Source organism: Poromitra crassiceps (assembly GCF_964638095.1).
Source record: "Poromitra crassiceps genome assembly, chromosome: 1".
Classification (NCBI taxonomy): domain Eukaryota; kingdom Metazoa; phylum Chordata; class Actinopteri; order Beryciformes; family Melamphaidae; genus Poromitra; species Poromitra crassiceps.
In genome coordinates this window covers 110,817,872-110,834,844 of record NC_139623.1, presented here as the reverse complement: position 1 = coordinate 110,834,844, position 16,973 = coordinate 110,817,872, and the positions used below count along the sequence as shown (strand labels likewise).

Genomic DNA, 16,973 nt, shown 5'->3' with positions numbered 1-16,973 from the left:
AGGCGAGCGGAAACCACGTCATCTAGTGTACATAACAGCTGATAAGAATGCTGCATTCATGTTTGTCGGAAGAATCGGAAAAAATTGTGTGTATATATATATATATATATATATATATATATATATATATATATATATATATATATATAAATGCTGTAAATGTGTAATGTTTTTATTGTGTATGTGTCTTGTAAACCCATGGGGGTTGGGCACCTTGAGTGCATGACACTTAAATCAATCAATCAATCATTATATACGTAGGGTCACTCTGGAGTTATCATGCGTTCAGGTGCTATCGGAGTCATCGGAAAAACGTGTTTCCGAGAGGGAAAATTCCATTAATTCACGTGGCCGCTCAAGTCGGAACAAGTCGGCAACTCTGTGAGAATTTTGGTACACGAGTTGCCATATGCGGGGAAGGCAGGGAATCTACTGCTACACCGCGGACGCCTAGCGTCAATGTTAACATTATGTGACTTTAAAAGCTCATGAACACACCAAAGTCGGAAGAACGTTGACTTCACAACTCGGGAAAAAGGACCATCCGTGGAGCACGTGAATGCAGCAGTGCCAGGCAGATTGATGACGAAAACAGACCAGAAGCGCCAGCGGTGAGCGTTGCTGCTGAGAATATGGCGACTTTAGCTCTGCGGTGTGAGCTAACATACAGAGACGGACTTAAAAAGAAGATTGGCGTTAACACCGAAAATAATTTGACTTCCATGGTGGCGGGAATCAAGAAGTTAAAGGCGGAAGTGTCGCAGCTTCTGACCGAACTGGTGGCGCGCGAGAAACTCTGCGGCGGAGACACATTATGCGACGAGGAGGAAGAGGGGGAAGACAGCGATGATGAAGAGGAGGAAAGTGACAAACCAAAAAGCTCCAGCAGAGCTCCTGCAGCTCCAGAGCCGCCTGTGAAGAGGTCCAGAGCCACGAAGACCTGAGGAGCACGTGGACTGTGGACAATAAAACACGCTGGACACAAACAGATTGTCGGCACAGCAGATGATCAATTCAAATGTTTTGGACATTTCTCTGCAGATGTATCGGTGCAGCGGCAGACCAGAGGAGTCAGAGGTCAGCAGGTGTTTCTGCTGATCAAAATATCCTGAACAAAAATATAAATGCAACACTTGTTTTGATTACCATTTACCCCCACAAGTTGAAATAAAATACCTTTTCTATGCATACAAAAGGCAAATTTTGTTCAGTTTTGTTTGAATCTGTCAGTGCAGCACTTCTCCTTTGCCAAGATAATCCATCATCCGCCGCACAGGTGTGGTAGGTATATCACAAGATAAAGTTCACTCTTAAATGTGCAGTTTTGTCTTGAAAAAATACATTTATTGGGCATGACTAGCTACAGCTATGCATTTTATGAAGACCGGTCACCAGCATCTGGTGATAAAGCTGAAATAAATGAATGAAATAAAATGTCCTTTGTCAAATAGACCCTTCTCACGGGGGCCATTTTGTGTCGAGAAGCCAGGGTAAACACAGGTGCAAGCAAAACACTAATGAGGGTTTCCAACTTCCATGATTGGGATTTGGAAACCCTCATTAGTGTTTTGCTTGCACCTGTGTTTACCCTGGCTTCTCGACACAAAATGGCCCCCGTGAGAAGGGTCTATTGTAAAACATTAACCAAGTGATTTAGTGGTGAACCACATCACAGAAAGTCTTTAAATTATGCAGTGTCCCTTCAAAACACCCCATCTTCATATCACTTTGTCCTACATCAGTGTACTATAGGCTATTTACTATGAAGAGTATATGTCCGTAACACTGGAGTCAGCGATGTGAAAGCACTTTTCCAGAAAGAGTTGTGTGTAAACTGAAATTAGGCTAGTTTAGCTCCATATACCGATTTTTTTAAACTCCCATCAGTCAAGCAAATTATATTTGATCTCAGTTTACAACATAAACCTATAGTACCATGAAAATGTTAAATATGAGTTATGAAAGGCAACTTTGACATTCATTAATGAAAATGTATGGGTGTGTAAAGGGAGATAAGTTCACATAGACCCAGCATTTATATTCAGGGTTACTCTTTTGTAATAGATTTCAAGCACTTTTCAAGGGCATTGTTCTCTCTCCAAAATTACGGGCCAATAATTCACAGAGATGTTCACATAATACCAGTCTCGTAAGTCCTCTAATGCAAATGTGTTTCCATTCCTCCCTTACACATCGGAAAATCCTTAACACTTAACATAAACTCAAAGCAATCTTAACCAGCAATGACAGCGCAGAGCGGAGTGATAGGAAGAAAGTGCATCAAGTTTGGACCAGCAATTTTGAGATGACGGAGACTGAGTGCACGAGGCTCACACTCAGAGATTCCAGTAGGCTAAATCCAAGCACTTTTAAAGACCTCTTCATAAATCCAAGCACTTTCAAGTACTTTTTTTTATTTATTTTTTATTTGTTAAATTCAAGCACTTTCCAGACCTGTGGCAACCCTGTAGGCTATATTCAAAAAGGTTTTTCCTGACCAGAAAGCTGCAGGACATTCAAGAGCCAAAACATGCCTGAGCAGATTGTTTCTTTTCCTTGTATTCATCCAGAAAAAGTCTGATAAGCATGCCTACCGCTTCTCAGCAATGCCCTGTCACAGTTGGTGTGGAGTAAAAGGAGAATAAGTCTGATTCATTTGTCCAGTTTCAACTTCCTCAGTACTTCTTTGGTCAGCTGCTTGCTGTAGCGGTTGATCTTCCAATGTCCCGGCATCCATCCCAGCAGGAAACGATGGAAGTCCGTCCAGGCGAACGCAAACATATCCCTCCACTCCGTCTCCAGAGAAGCAAAATCCACCTCTTTCTTCACGGACGACTTCAGTTCAGCGAAATAGAAGTCCAGTAAGGTCGGCACCCTCTTCTCACACTCCATCTCCTCCATGCAGCTTCCTAAGAAATAAATAACATCTTTCATTCCGCAGCCACCACCCACGTACTGGAAGTCCACGGCTGCCACGTCCTGCCCGCTCTGGGAGAAGCAGAAGTTGGCTAACTTGGCGTCTCCATGCACTATGGTCTGGAAGCGGCATTCGTTCAGTGTCCTGTCGATGTCGCCAGCGGCCGCTTTGAGCCGGGCATCGTCCATGGCCTCCAGCTCATCCGGCCGGGTCTCTAAGTGCCAGTAGGTGCCGACGGGCCACAGGCCGTCCGGCGCCGTGCCCAAGAAGAGGGCATGGAAGTGGGCAAGCCAGCTGAGGCAAGCCCGTATCTCTCTGTCCTTCACACTGGTCCTGCAAAGATAAACAAATAGCTTTATTTATCTGGCAGCCAGCTCGACGCCTTAACACCTAGAGAACATGGAGTAAAAACATTTACGCAGTCTGGCCAGTAGCAGGTTTTCAATCATTTTCAATTCAGTTAATGCAAGGGCTGTAAGATGCATTATATCTACCAAAAAAATCTAGTGTTTTCACTGTCTGCCCTAGGGTGTATTCACACCTCTAGGTCGTTTGCTTTGTTTTCCGATTCAGGGGCTTAATTGATACAATTGTTGCATTTGTGCCTTGGTTCATTTGCGTTCACACAGCCACAAATCAAACGGTCCAAATAGTATTGCCAAGCCTCCTGGATTGGCCAGGAGACACTCCGGTAGGTTAATAGCCTCTCTGGATGGAAAAAATAACAGAGTGTCTATTCGTACGTTAGATCGCTCTTATTCTCGTGCTCTCTATGATATAATAAGCATATGAGGCATTTCACATGCCCCGTTTTCCTTATTTTCAGGTTGCAGTTCAAAACCGATTATCGTTTCTGCTGATGCTAATCAAACCGAAGTTGGTGACTTAAAAATCATATTTAAGCTGGAAATAAGGTCCAGGCTGTAAAAAACAGAAATTCTCCTTTAAGACTGAAAATGACAATCTACTTTTTTTTTTTAAACAAATGTACTCTGTGCATTTACCTTCTCTGGTCAAAGCCAACAGCATCCAGGTCCTCCAGTACGATCACCATCTCGTCTCCATATGAGCGTGCGGCCAGGCAGGCCGGCGTGCGGCAGCTCTGATTGGTGGAGTAGTTCTGGTACCAGTGTGTCTCCACCTGGTAGGACCGGACTTTGCGCCTGTGGGAGTGGTCTGTGTTCCAGCCTCCAGGATGCTTCTTCTCCTCTGGAAACCTGACGTGTTTGAGGACCACGGAGGGCCGGTCTCCGCCCTCCAGATGCAGCCGGATGATCTCCCCGTATCCACTCCACAGAGCCTGGATCTGGGCACCGACATGGAGGGAAGATGCTCCGCACGCCTGCAGGACCAGCTCCTGGTACTCCGGCTTCATTTCTGATGTCATCAATTCTAATTCAGCTGAATTTAAAAAAAACCTACAGGAAGCAGGATTGTAGTTAAATATCCTAAAAATGTTAAAGGTTCCTTTCATATGTATTTAATGCAACATTATTAGGCTATTATTTTATTTATAGCACTTTTCAAAATAATATTGCAAAGTGATTCACAACATGAGATAAAAACAAAATTGTCAAACATAAAAGTTGAAGTAAGAAGCATGCAAATAAGAGAATTAGACAGGGATAAAAGGAGAAATAAAATAAAAACAAGATGTAAAATAGTAAAAGAGGAATAAGAACGATGCCAATGAAATATCTTTATAACACACATTATGGCTGAATGTTTCTTTATTTGTTTTGCTGTCTTTTAACAGTCTTAGAAGTGGAATTTAATGTTTCCTGTAATTCCTGCACATGCTCAATTCACGTTCTGTTTCCTCAGAGCTGGGAAACTTTCACATTCACACTGCACTGCAGGAACTACCGTGCATTCTCAGAATGGCCTCAGGCAGTCCTGGATCATATGTTTAAAAGCAGGGAAATGAAGTCATCCATCCATGGCACTTTCATTATTCTCTACCACGATCTTTCACACAGAGACATTCCAAGGACTTAATGACAAACAAGATTTAGGCCAATAAAAGAAAAGACTTCAAACAGAAAGCATGTACTGTTAGCTACCTTTTGAGTCCCAGAGATGCACAGAGATGTGAAATCCGACTAAAAGGCAACAGGAAGTTTTCATGTGTGTGTGCACTGTGCAAGTTCATCTGTGGTGTTTACAGCATACACAGCAGCCACAGGCATGACATACTGGAGCAGCGCTGCCCCCTGCTGGACTGGAGGGCACACAGAGTTTTGGATTCAGCTGCTCTCTCTTAACACTATGCTACAATTTCAATTAATAGTTTGCATGATGTACTACTAATGCATGTAATCCAGTTTAATGACAGTTAATTTACTGTAGCAGTGTAGCTGGGGGTCTGTCATCGCCATGGTCATCATCGCACACATGGACTTTAGACTTCCGTGGAACACTGGAACTGAAAGATCAGGGGGTGACGATCCGTTGTTATTCTGCAATTGCGATCATTTTAATATATATATTATAATGTATTTCATTATAATGTATTTATTGTAAATTATATTTTTGTATTGTTTACATTGTAAATGGTTAAACAGATTCGAGCTGACGGTATTATTAGTTTAAGTCTTTTGGCTATAACTCAGTGGCCCCTCTTAACTGTTCGTGGTGGTTCAGTCCGACTGACAGGCAAGCCTTCATGCTCAAGGCAGAGACAGTCAGATTTCCAAAACAAAAAAAAAACGTTTCATGAGTTAACTAACGCTAACTACATGTTAGATGTGTTGTTAACGTTATAGTCTGCCTTCACCATATCACCCACCCAACACAGACATGTCTGCTCCAAAGAAGGGTGACCAGTCCTCCACCGAAAAGGAGTTGTTTCAGGTTATCACTGCAGGTAAGCCTCTTCGGCTAATCCCGGAGATGCAGCTAGCTGAGGTTTGATGTGTTAGCAGCGTTTTGACTAAGTTATAAGACTATAAAAGTAGTAGTCTATAAAAGTAACGTTATCAACTTGAAGGTTAACGATAGTGTGTTTGCAAGGAGAGCTAAAACATGGCTAAATATTGTAGCGTCCGAGGAGTATTATGTACGTTAGCATTTCTGATTATTATGCTATTTTTTGAACACCTGCCCACCTCACCTAACGTTAAGATATAGTCACGCATGAAATGTTCTCTTGTGTTTCACTAAGCAGTAGTTTACAGAATGTGTCGAGTGTAGTGTAAATAGTGCAGTTTATTCATTCATACTGTAAAGATGAGTGTGTGGTGTGGTGGGACGTTATAGTGGTCGAAGGTGGGCTAATATAATCTACTACGTGTTTTTTTTTTTTAACTCATAGTCATAGATCATCTTACACTATAGTGCTGACATTGCCTGAATACAATAATATGTTTTATACTCTTAGGAAATGTTCAAGAGGCGTCAAGACTCCTGGGTTGTAAAGATGTTCGAGTCAACTGTTTGGATGAGGTAACACATCATTATTGACTAGAAGAACAGAGTAATAAACCATTATTTTTTCTCTCCTTGTGTAATCCACATTTCAGGATGCGTTCTAGCATTTCCAGTTAGTCTTATCATGTCTTGTTTGGTGGATTCCATGAATCCAGAATGTTAATTTTGTAACAGGAATAACATGCAAGGATTTGCCAATATGCTTCTCCCTTTGATCCATAACATATGTGTGGGACAAGCAGGGGCTTGGTAGTCAAGACTGAAGTGCTTTATGTGCAGTCGTGTCAGTCCATTGTGCCCACCTGTCACAATCAGGTGTGCGAAAAGCATGTGGATATAGCATATGGTTTTGTTGTGCCTCCGCTGGGATAGAAACAATAGTTTAAGTCATTAATTGAGGCTATGTCTTTTCAATACCTTATAACTTCAACATGTTCTGTTCTCTCTCTCCCTCTTTGTATGAGGGAGAGCATCACATCAAACGATGGTGACAGTTAACATAGCTAGCTAATGCTTGCAGATTTTCCACGTTAAGCAGCCAAAGTCGGCCGAAAGTTCTGCTTTCGCCACAGCTGTGTCTGTTTCTGTTGTGCATGACTGACAACAGCGTTAGCCAATCAGCGCCCGTGACTAGATTTCCAACTGGAGAAAAGGCGTTTGCACATGGCGATGCCAGACCAAGAAGAGCCAAATCCACAACTGTGGAGTGGGCGTGGCTTTCAAGGTCTGGAGCCAAAGCAAAAATGAGAGGGGGGGGGGGGGTGGATAGACATAATTAATTTTGAAAAATCTTCTCGTGCCCCCCCATTACATTGCGACCCTAAGGTTGAGAATCACTGCCTAGACAACTGTGTGAGCTTTGAATTGTGTCGCTCATATCTTCAGTAATCTTCAGCTTGTGCATTTTGCTTGAATAGAAATGCAGTGGTCCACGTGAAGTGTACAGTCTGTAAATGCAGTGGTCCACGTGAAGTGTACAGTCTGTAAATGCAGTGGTCCACGTGAAGTGTACAGTCTGTCAAACTCTTTGTCTCCTGCACAGTATGGGATGACTCCTCTCATGCACGCTGCATACAAGGGAAAGGCAGACATGTGCAAACTGCTCCTGCAACACGGAGCAGATGTGAACTGCAATGAACATGAGCACGGATACACAGCACTGATGTTTGCCGGCTTATCAGGTACAGTGTTCGTCCGACAGGTGAAATGTTCATACTGATGGTAATTGTGAGATAATAGAAACCCTCCTCATTGTGAACAGTCCATGTGTTGTGACTCCTCTCCCCTCTGTGCCTGTAGGGAAGACTGAGATCACGTGGATGATGTTGGATGCGGGGGCAGAGACGGACGTGGTAAACTCTGTTGGGAGGACGGCCGCTCAGATGGCTGCTTTTGTAGGTAGGTAGGTATGTAAGTAATGTGCACACGTCCAGTGCACTTCAGTGTAGTTCAGATTTAAAGACCCCCTAAAGTCATGTTTCAAGATGTGTATAATATACTCTACTTTGAATAATAATTTGTGTCTGATGGTTTTTCCCCACAAAAAAGGTTAAATTATCTTGTTAAAATCCTTAAAATGGACTACATTTATATAGCGCTTTTATCCAAAGCGCTTTACAATGTGCCTACATTCACCCATTCACACACCGAAGGCGGCAAGCTGCTGTGCTGGCCCAGCCATCGGGAGCAATTTGGGGTTCAGTGTCTTGCCCAAGGACACTTCGACATGCGTACTGGAGGAGCCGGGGATCGAACCACTGACCTTATGGTTGGTGGATGACACGATCTACCTCCTGAGCCACAGCCGCCCCCTTAAAATGACTTTCCCTCCTTCTCCCTCATTTAAAAATCCAAAGCAACCAATCAGGGTCATTGAGAACATAACTAGCCAATCACACCATGCAACACGGGCTTTCAACACATTCTCACTAGTGATAAAGTGACGACAAGTGTTCCTGACCGATCTGCAGTATATGATTCAAGATTCAAGATTTTTATTGTCACTCCGTAGTACAAGTATCACATGTGAAATTCTTGTGCTGTGGACTCCGTTTACAACATAGTACAAAATATAACAGGGCATATGAGTGCAGGAAAACAACAAGAGACACAACAAGCAATAAGGCAGTAGAGTGATAAGACAAGTCAGAGACAGTGGCATATTCACTGCACATAGGTGCACATGGCATGTGCATACTTTAGACATACTTAAACATAGTCGACGTTCTGTTTGCACAGGTGCAAATAGCATATACCCAGTCCCCATTACAGCCAGTCTCTTTTTGAGGCCAATGCGGAAGTTGCCATACTCTCAAATGGCCAGTGGGGGGCGCAGCTTGTGTAACATCATCCCTGAACGTCCATTCAACTCTATGTGAAACGAGCCAACTTCTCTCTCGGTCTCTGTCTTAAATAAACACTTTACAAATGAGTTTATGGTCTGAAAAAACAATTTCAAGTATTTTTCATGCTCTCAAGGCCCCAGTTTTTTTAATTATAGCCCCATTCCGAGGAAAATAGGCGATATACTTTGGATATTGGGAAACAGTAATACTTCCGCCCGTTAGAGGCAGCAATGTGCCGCAAAGGCATCTAGTCTGCGGAAAGTACACGAATAAGAAAACCTAGCAAAACAAGGCTAGTATGGCTAGCAGATAGCAAGTCATACTTTAGCAAATTATCAGAAAATAGCGCTACTTTATATTTTAATAATGTTAGTAGACACACGTAACTGTATAGATGGCATACATGTAACGTGACGCTCATAACATGGCGGACCATTTAACGTTATCTAACGGTATGTAAAGTAGCCTAACGTTAAATGGTCTGTCCATGTTATACAGTAAGCGTCATAAGGTTATATGTCAACGTGACATAACATCACAAGTTTTTGCAGACATGAATGCTGTTGGTCGTTTGTTCAATTTGCTTTTCTGTATGGTATTGGACATTTAAAAATGATACATACTTGTCTTGAGGCATCCGCCAAGCTCAGCAATTTGTTATCCTTATTTTAAAACATACTTTATCAGATCGATAGAACTCAACATAGCCTAAGGTCTTGCACTAATATGTCTACTGGTAAATTAGGCATATATAGATAATCTACCAAGCAACACTTGATACAAATATAGGTAACCATTTCACAGCAGTACAGCCTACCATGGTGGAAAATTAACCATTCTTTAAGTTTGAATGATATCAAAATATATGTTGCATGGTGTAGCCTTTGTTTATGTCGAATTGTTACAGCTAACCATATTTCAATAAATATAAATCATTCGTTGATTTGAAGCAGTCGGTTGGTTCTCCATCTTCATTCTTCTTCCTGGTCATTTGGTCGAAGCTGGTTCACTCGACATCAAATATCTTTATATCACATCTTATTAACAACCTGCCTGCTCTGACCAGACAACTATAATGGGCTTGTTCTATGAGATTTGCGGTACATTCGGGTACATGATTTAATTAGCACATAGCCTACACAACAAGGTTCTTTGTTGGCAATGTTTATTGACAAAAACACACTGGCAGATACATACCAAATGGTTCAAAGTAAATATATCAAAAGTCTCAAATCTGTCAGCATTTAGCTTATGTTATTGCAATATCTTAGGTTGAACAACTGATGATCAGCAATATTCTCACAGTAATATGCACATGGGAATCAAAACGTAGCATTCATTTTCACAAATAATTTGACCAAGGGACAATGTGCCTCTGTTCTGTTGTGCTGTTCCTGCTCCACCATGGTACTCCGACGGCCATCCCTTGAAGAAACAAACGACACCGTGTTATATTAATCGCTATAACATAACGCCACCAAATTTCAGTTAAAGTAGGCTATAACGGTGCTCACACGTTAGCACACGATGCTAATCGAGCTAGCGTTAGCTTACAAACATGAGCATCACTCAAACAGTCCAACGAGTCCAACATAGCAGAGCACCAAGTGCGCGACCAAATCCACCTCAGTTATACATTTTAGAGTTTGCCCAGAGATAAGTATAATAGCAGTTTACCTTGTGGAGGCTTAGCAGCAGCTAGCAGGCTGGAGACTCACACCAGGCACAATGCACCAGGATCACACCACAGCATGGTCTCTTGGCCAGGCCCCGGACAAGACGGTGGTCGGCTGGCTGGACTCCTACTCGCCCATACCTTCGGACTAAAAGTTATTATATTTGTTGTCCTGGACCATTTCACCACTGCAACCAGCCAGCCAGCGAGCAAGCTAGCAAACAGAAGCGAACAACAAGATGGCAGTCGTTCAAGCCTGTGAGACAAATTCGGAAACTCCCCCGGCAGCCGCTAGGGGCAGCCGCCCCCTCCTCCTTCTTCTTCTTCTACTAGTGTTTAACAGCCCTCTCTCCCCGTACTTCCGTGTAAAGTTAATCCATTCAACCAATCAACGATGAGCAGGAAGCGGGAGATTCAAGCCTCATTTTCTGCTATCAAAACCCAATGGGTGACGTCACGCTGACATTATCCAGTTCTATTATACAATCTATGCATATACCTAATTAAACATACAATTAAACATTAGACATACGTAGGTAATGGTAGCATCTACAGTACGGTACAGTATAGCTACTACACTATTTGTGTATGTTAAGGAGTCGTGGCCTGCGGGAAGAAACTGTCCCTCAAGCGATTTGTGCGTGCTTTTGGGACCCTGTATCTCCTCCCTGAGGGTAGCAGGGAGAACAGGCTGTTGTGGGGATGGTTTGCGTCTTTGATGATCTTCAGGGACCTCCTGAGGCACCGCTGATTATACAGTTCCTGCAGTTCTGGCAGCTCACATCCTGTTACGTGCTGGGCCGCGCGTCTCACTCTTCTTAGCGGAATTCGTAGGAATTTCCACGTTCAGCAGACAATTGTGGAAACAGCCGTCTAGTGTCAAACTCTGCACATCATTTTGCACAGTGAAGCTCAGACATCCAACTGAAGGAACATGAAGAAAAACTGATTTTTGACTTTAGGGCAGGGGTACTCAACTTGCTTTGCCCGGGGGCCACTTTCGTGAAATGATAGAAGGCCAGGGGCCAGTTAATAAACAAACAATATACCGTAATTTCCGGACTATAAGGCGCACCGGAGTATAAGCCGCAGCAGCAAAATTGCCTGTTTGTTACATATATAAGCCGCACCGGACTATAAGCCGCGGGTGTTTAATGTTTTTTTTTTTTTATTATTATTTTTTTTTTTATATTGTGTTTTAATGTTTAATTACCATATGTAAGGGTTCGTGCACAGAGGGGATTGTCGGGAAAGAGATGGCTGTTTGAGGAAGCTCCCATTTATTAACATTTCAACAAAACAACATAACACAACACCACCTGTGTTTTTTTTTTTTTACAGTGCACACAGTGTCCGCGGTGTGGTGAAAAGAGGGCAAGAGAGGAAATTAAAACAGAAGTGGATTTATAGTTAGAAAGAGTGCTAAAGAAGAGAGAATTCCGTTTTTTATTTTTTTATTTTAGTTACTCACAGTACTATTGACCAGTCCAACTCAAAAGATATTCGGCAGTTTCACTTTGAGCTCTTGTTCCGCCGCTGTCCATCAATGGTTATGACGAGTCTCGCTGGGTACAGTACGCCAAAGCGATATCCATTGACTTTAACCTTTTCGATGATGCTGTTGTATGTTGCGCGTTTCTGTTGCACCAACGCGGAGAGGTCCTGCCGGACGAAAAAGCGCGTACCCTTCTGGGTACGCGCTCATCCCTGGAGGATGAGTTGACGGTCGGGCCAGCGGAGTAGGCGGATGAAGATGGCCCTCGGTGTCAGGCCGGGGTCTGGACGTGGCCGAGGCGCCCGGTGTGCCCTGTCCACTGTGGTTTCTCGCCTTCCTTCAGGTCCAGGATGTAACACAGGATTTTGCCAAGGAAAGCGTCCATGTCACCAATCTCAGCTCCTCTTTTACATTGATCAGGCGAATGTTATTTCTTTTACTCCTGCTGATTAAGTCATCAACCTGCGTGTGCAGGGTTTCGATTTGTTTTTGCATTTTATCCATTTTCGGACTCACTGTGTTGTTTTTGTCCTCCAGTGCGCTGATGCGCTTTTCCGCATTAGAAACTCTGTTCACGGTTGCCTTATTTTCTTTAGTGAGTGAGTGGATGGACTTCTGCACGTTTTCAAACTTGTTTTCAAGCTGCTCAAAACCTCTGAGCGATGTCGGACTTAATCGATAGTGTTTCACGGAGTAAAAGTTAAGCCCAAGCCGTGTATCTCCAGCCTCCAGCAGGTGAGTCATTTCCTCATTCATGGCGGTGATTGCTTCGTCTCTTTTCTTTCTGCTTACTGGTTTTCAGTCTTGTGCTTCTTCCAGCAGACATTCGCCCCACTCTTTAAAGTTATTCAGTTGGTTCTGGTCACCTTATTCATTTTAGATCAGATCGCTAAAACATATTGTTTGGTCTGGTGTAGCAGCTGTCTAGCTGAGCGCCATGTTCACCGTGATGCCGGTTGATTTCCGCCAAATGATGTCAAGTCAAGTCAAGTCAAATTTTATTTATATAGCACCTTTCATACACAAAGGCAATTCAAGGTGCTTTACAAAAAAATAATCGAAAAAACAAGCAGCAAAGCAATGCACATAAAATGTGCAGATGAAGCTGTGTAACCTGTAAAATCCATCGATTTTGGAGGTCACCGAGTGGCCGTTTGCTGAAAAAATCCATAGATAAGCCGCACCGTTATATAAGCCGCAGGGGCCAAAAAACGGGGAAAAAGCCGCGGCTTATAGTCCGAAATTTACGGTACATTTTTCTGTAGTGGATTGTAAGTTTTTGGGTGTCAGCCGGAGTTTAGTCTGACAATGTTGTGCACACCGGATAGTTAGTTAGTATGGCTGTCAGCGTTAACGCGTTAATCACAATGCGATTAAAGTCGAGCTGAACCCAAAAATGACTTTTCTTTTCTTTTAGTTCAAATACCTGGGTATGCAGTTATGCAGTGCACCTATTTAATAATGTATGCAAACAAAATCACAACAATCTAATTTCTTTAGTTTTTCACACTTTTTCACATCAAAAGTTAGTTTTTCAAGATTTCATTGATAACAGTAATGTACAGTTTGCTGACGTCACCTAGTACTATCAAATTTCTACCCCATTTCAACCAATCATATCACGACATGCAGCTGTCAATCAAATCTTCATTTCTGGATAATTTTCTCTTCCAAATGAAGTAGAAAATGGCGCCTAGTGCCTGTCATCTGGCAGAATTCCTATCCCATAAACTAACTACTAACTTGGCCAATTGTTAGAAACATGAACAAAAAACAAAAACTATAATCTCTAAGGATGCAAAGAAATGTAACTGGCTCGTTAACTCATTCAGGGCCAGTTTAGGACTGCCAATATTTAGCACAGGCCAAAGATTTTCATAATTGTTGGTCATCTTTCAAGACCCACAGTAAATTATCTATTAGCACCAGAGTGATTTGCAATACCTCAAAATGAAGATGTACGTCTCTGGGTTCACCAGGAAAAAAAAAGTGAGCTTTTAGCATGTTCTGTACTCTACTTATAGCCATTTATATACACCCTGTTTTCACCCAAAAAGTCTCTGTGATAAAAGAAATTGCAGAAAATGGCATTTATGTACACAGCACACAATATCAGGCAGAACTCGCTCTCAATTCTTTTATTTTGAACTGTATTGACATCAGACATGTAAATATTATTCATTATGACACAAATGACAAAAAAAAAAAAAAAAAAAATATATATATATATATATATATATATATATATGAAGTGCTTTTTTTACATTCAACAATACAGTTTGCTCAGTGTGAGTGAGTGTACAGACAGACAGACAGACAGACACACCGACAGACAGACAGACAGACAGACAGACACACACACACACACACACACACACACACACACACACACACACGACCCCCCTTTTAGATTTCTAACCCCACTTAGGATAAGCAATAACCACGCCCTGTGGCGCTGGGATTGGCCAGGAGCAACACTGGAGGGCACGCAGCCCTCTGTGTGAAAGCCATTTATGTGGCGAGGCTGTGTGGAGGAGGAGAACAGCTTCTCCTCCTCGAACAGCTTCTCCTCCTCCACACAGTTGTGACTCCGTCTCGTCTCTTTCGGGCTGGCACATAGGAACGGGGTCCAGGGACCAGGATCGATCATGTTGGTCACGGGTTTGACTACTGCGGTTTCGATGTCCGCTGCTCTGAAGCAAGTCGATCAGCTCTGCAGCGCGGCGAGGGGGCATTTCAATGGCGTTTCTCCTCTGCAACAAGGAAGCGCGTTTCCTTTCCACCTTCTTCCTAATTTCAAACAACAGCTGCGGTATGTGTTTGATCGCGTGTTGTCGGTTGTCTTTGAGGTTTTAGGGACCTGATACCATGTGACAGGCTGGGGAAGTGTTTTAACTATGCGCTGCACGAATAAAAACAAAAACACGTCAAACACGTCATTGGCCCTCTGGGCTATTCCTGATAACACGTCAAAGACGTCATTGGCCCTGAATGAGTTAAAACGCGCATTCCAGGGATATCATAGCGATAATGGCGCGCGCATCCGAGAGCTTGGTTGTCAGGGGTCGCACTTCGGAGATTCCAGGCCGATGTGCTGCACTCTCCGCTCGGCAACACGAAGGCAGCTGGCAGCCTGCGGCTCGCTGAGCTCCACTCCTCCCATCAAAAGGCTCTTCCCGAGGGGAGCGCCACAACACACTGAATCCCACTCGATTTGGAGGCGGAACACGCCAGGATTGTCAAATAAAATCATCGACATGATACTATGACCCGCCTCTCAACCTATCATCTTAGACAAACTATGTTTTCAGTCTGAAACGGACTCATTATGCACGTGACGAACAGGTTCAGTTCGACTTTAAGGGCCGCCCATAACGTATATATATATTTTTAATCGCGTTAATCGCATGCCGCTATTTTGTCCCTTCGTCGCACCCATACTTGTAGTCAAGCCGTTCGCAGCCGTTTCCTGTCTCCTGCCTGTGGAGGCATGGAAGACAAAGACAGCAATGCGCTTCTAAATGGCTCGTTTTACTTTAAATAACTCCCAAATGGCACAGTGGACAAGTCAAGAGCAGTAGTTTGCACCTTGTGTAAAACGGAATTAAAATATCACCGAAGTACATCGAGTTTGAGCTATCACCTAAAAGCTAAGCATACCAGAGCAGCTAGCGGCCAGCTAGCAGCCAGCTAGCTAGCGCGAGACTCATCACTCATTCTTCCTTCAGAGTCTCGGATGCGCGGGTCCTCTAACCACTGGGAGGTCGGCTCCAATGGCTTCACGCGATATACACGTTATCAATACACAGTTTCCAATACCGAGCCATTATTCACATGGAAGTGCCAAAGTTTTTAGCTCAGATACAGCCTTCTTCGGCTGTGTCATTTTGGGTTTCGACTGCTCCACAGCGCCGCCGCCGGAAGTATCGGTTCTGGAGCGTTCTAGAGTGTTTACAATTATTGTGCATTTATTTTCTATTCAAGATGCATTTTGTAGACATTTTGTGACCTCCTGTCTACATTGCACTTCTATTGAATTGAAAATAAATCTAAAATCCAACATCACAAAGTACATTTATTTGCATTAATTTGATTCCCAATCACGACACACTCTAATAATTATTAATATCTAATTAAAAATGCTTTACAATGCAAAATAATGGCATTTTAAACATGCGATACAAAGATGCGATTAATCGCGATTAACTATAATGAATCGCACGATTAATCGCGATTAAGAAAATTAATCGTTTGACAGCCCTATTAGTTAGGTTAAGTTAGTTATGTTAAGTACATACATAAGTGCCTGGGTAGCAAGCAGACGGCGGTATTTGACAATTTAGCAGCTAAATCATAGATTATTGAAAGGTATTCCCTATTCCAGACTGAAATGCTATAACAGAGGTGGAGTATTGGCCAGACTGACATGAACATTTGGACACTTATTCAGCGGGTATCTTGCATGTTGCGTTCAGGTGCACTGTAATTCTTTTTATTTATTTATTTTTTATTTTTCTTTTGCAATTCCATCGTGGGCCACACAGGAGGCGCCGGGCCGCAAGTTGAGTATCACTGCTTTAGGGGGTCTTTAAATATGAGTAACCTCTGGTTTTGGATGTAAACCTGTTCCTGATCCAATACTTCCATTGTATGGCATGAAATTACATAAAATATGATAGATTAAAACACTTAACTGTCCAGTTGAAATTTTGTTTGTACAATTTATCTTCAACATGCAGGTTGCACAATTAACATTCTCTTTTCCCTCCTCAGGACAACATGACTGTGTAACAGTGATCAACAACTTCTTCTCCCGGTCCAGACTGGACTACTACACCAAGCCCCAGGGTTTGGAGAAGGAGTCCAAGCTGCCTAGCAAACTGGCTGGCCCGCTCCACAAGGTCATCATGAGCACCAACCTCAACCCTGTCAAGGTAGGCCGCCTACTGCCGTCCTGCTTGTGGGGGGAGGGCGAAGCAATCAGCTGATGTAGTGATTGGTGGGATTGAAAGTCTGCATGCTCTTGTGTCTTGATGGCACATGGTTGAGCATCACTGCTCTGAGAAGTCTGACATGCATGGTGGTGCAAAACAGCAACATGCACAGTTTGTA

The 16,973-nt window shown here is 43.0% G+C and overlaps 2 protein-coding genes across 2 annotated transcripts in view; one reads left to right on the top strand and one right to left on the bottom strand.

Annotated features, from left to right (window-relative positions):
* Positions 1–2,652: 2,652 nt before the first annotated feature.
* pkdc (protein kinase-like domain containing) lies at positions 2,653–4,292 on the bottom strand (the record flags this gene model as incomplete). Its single annotated transcript, XM_083632537.1, has 2 exons — positions 2,653–3,250; positions 3,922–4,292. The coding sequence occupies 2 exons, from the start codon at positions 4,290–4,292 to the stop codon at positions 2,653–2,655; spliced, it is 969 nt and encodes a 322-aa protein (XP_083488663.1).
* Positions 4,293–5,623: 1,331 nt separating this feature from the next.
* ankmy2a (ankyrin repeat and MYND domain containing 2a) overlaps positions 5,624–16,973 on the top strand; it is a 32,066-nt gene continuing 20,716 nt past the window's right edge. The window contains exons 1-5 of the mRNA XM_083635617.1: positions 5,624–5,783; positions 6,297–6,361; positions 7,389–7,527; positions 7,646–7,744; positions 16,635–16,795. Of these exons, the coding sequence (XP_083491743.1) occupies positions 5,717–5,783; positions 6,297–6,361; positions 7,389–7,527; positions 7,646–7,744; positions 16,635–16,795 (531 nt within the window). The 5' untranslated portion in view covers positions 5,624–5,716. The remainder of the gene's footprint in view (positions 5,784–6,296; positions 6,362–7,388; positions 7,528–7,645; positions 7,745–16,634; positions 16,796–16,973) is intronic.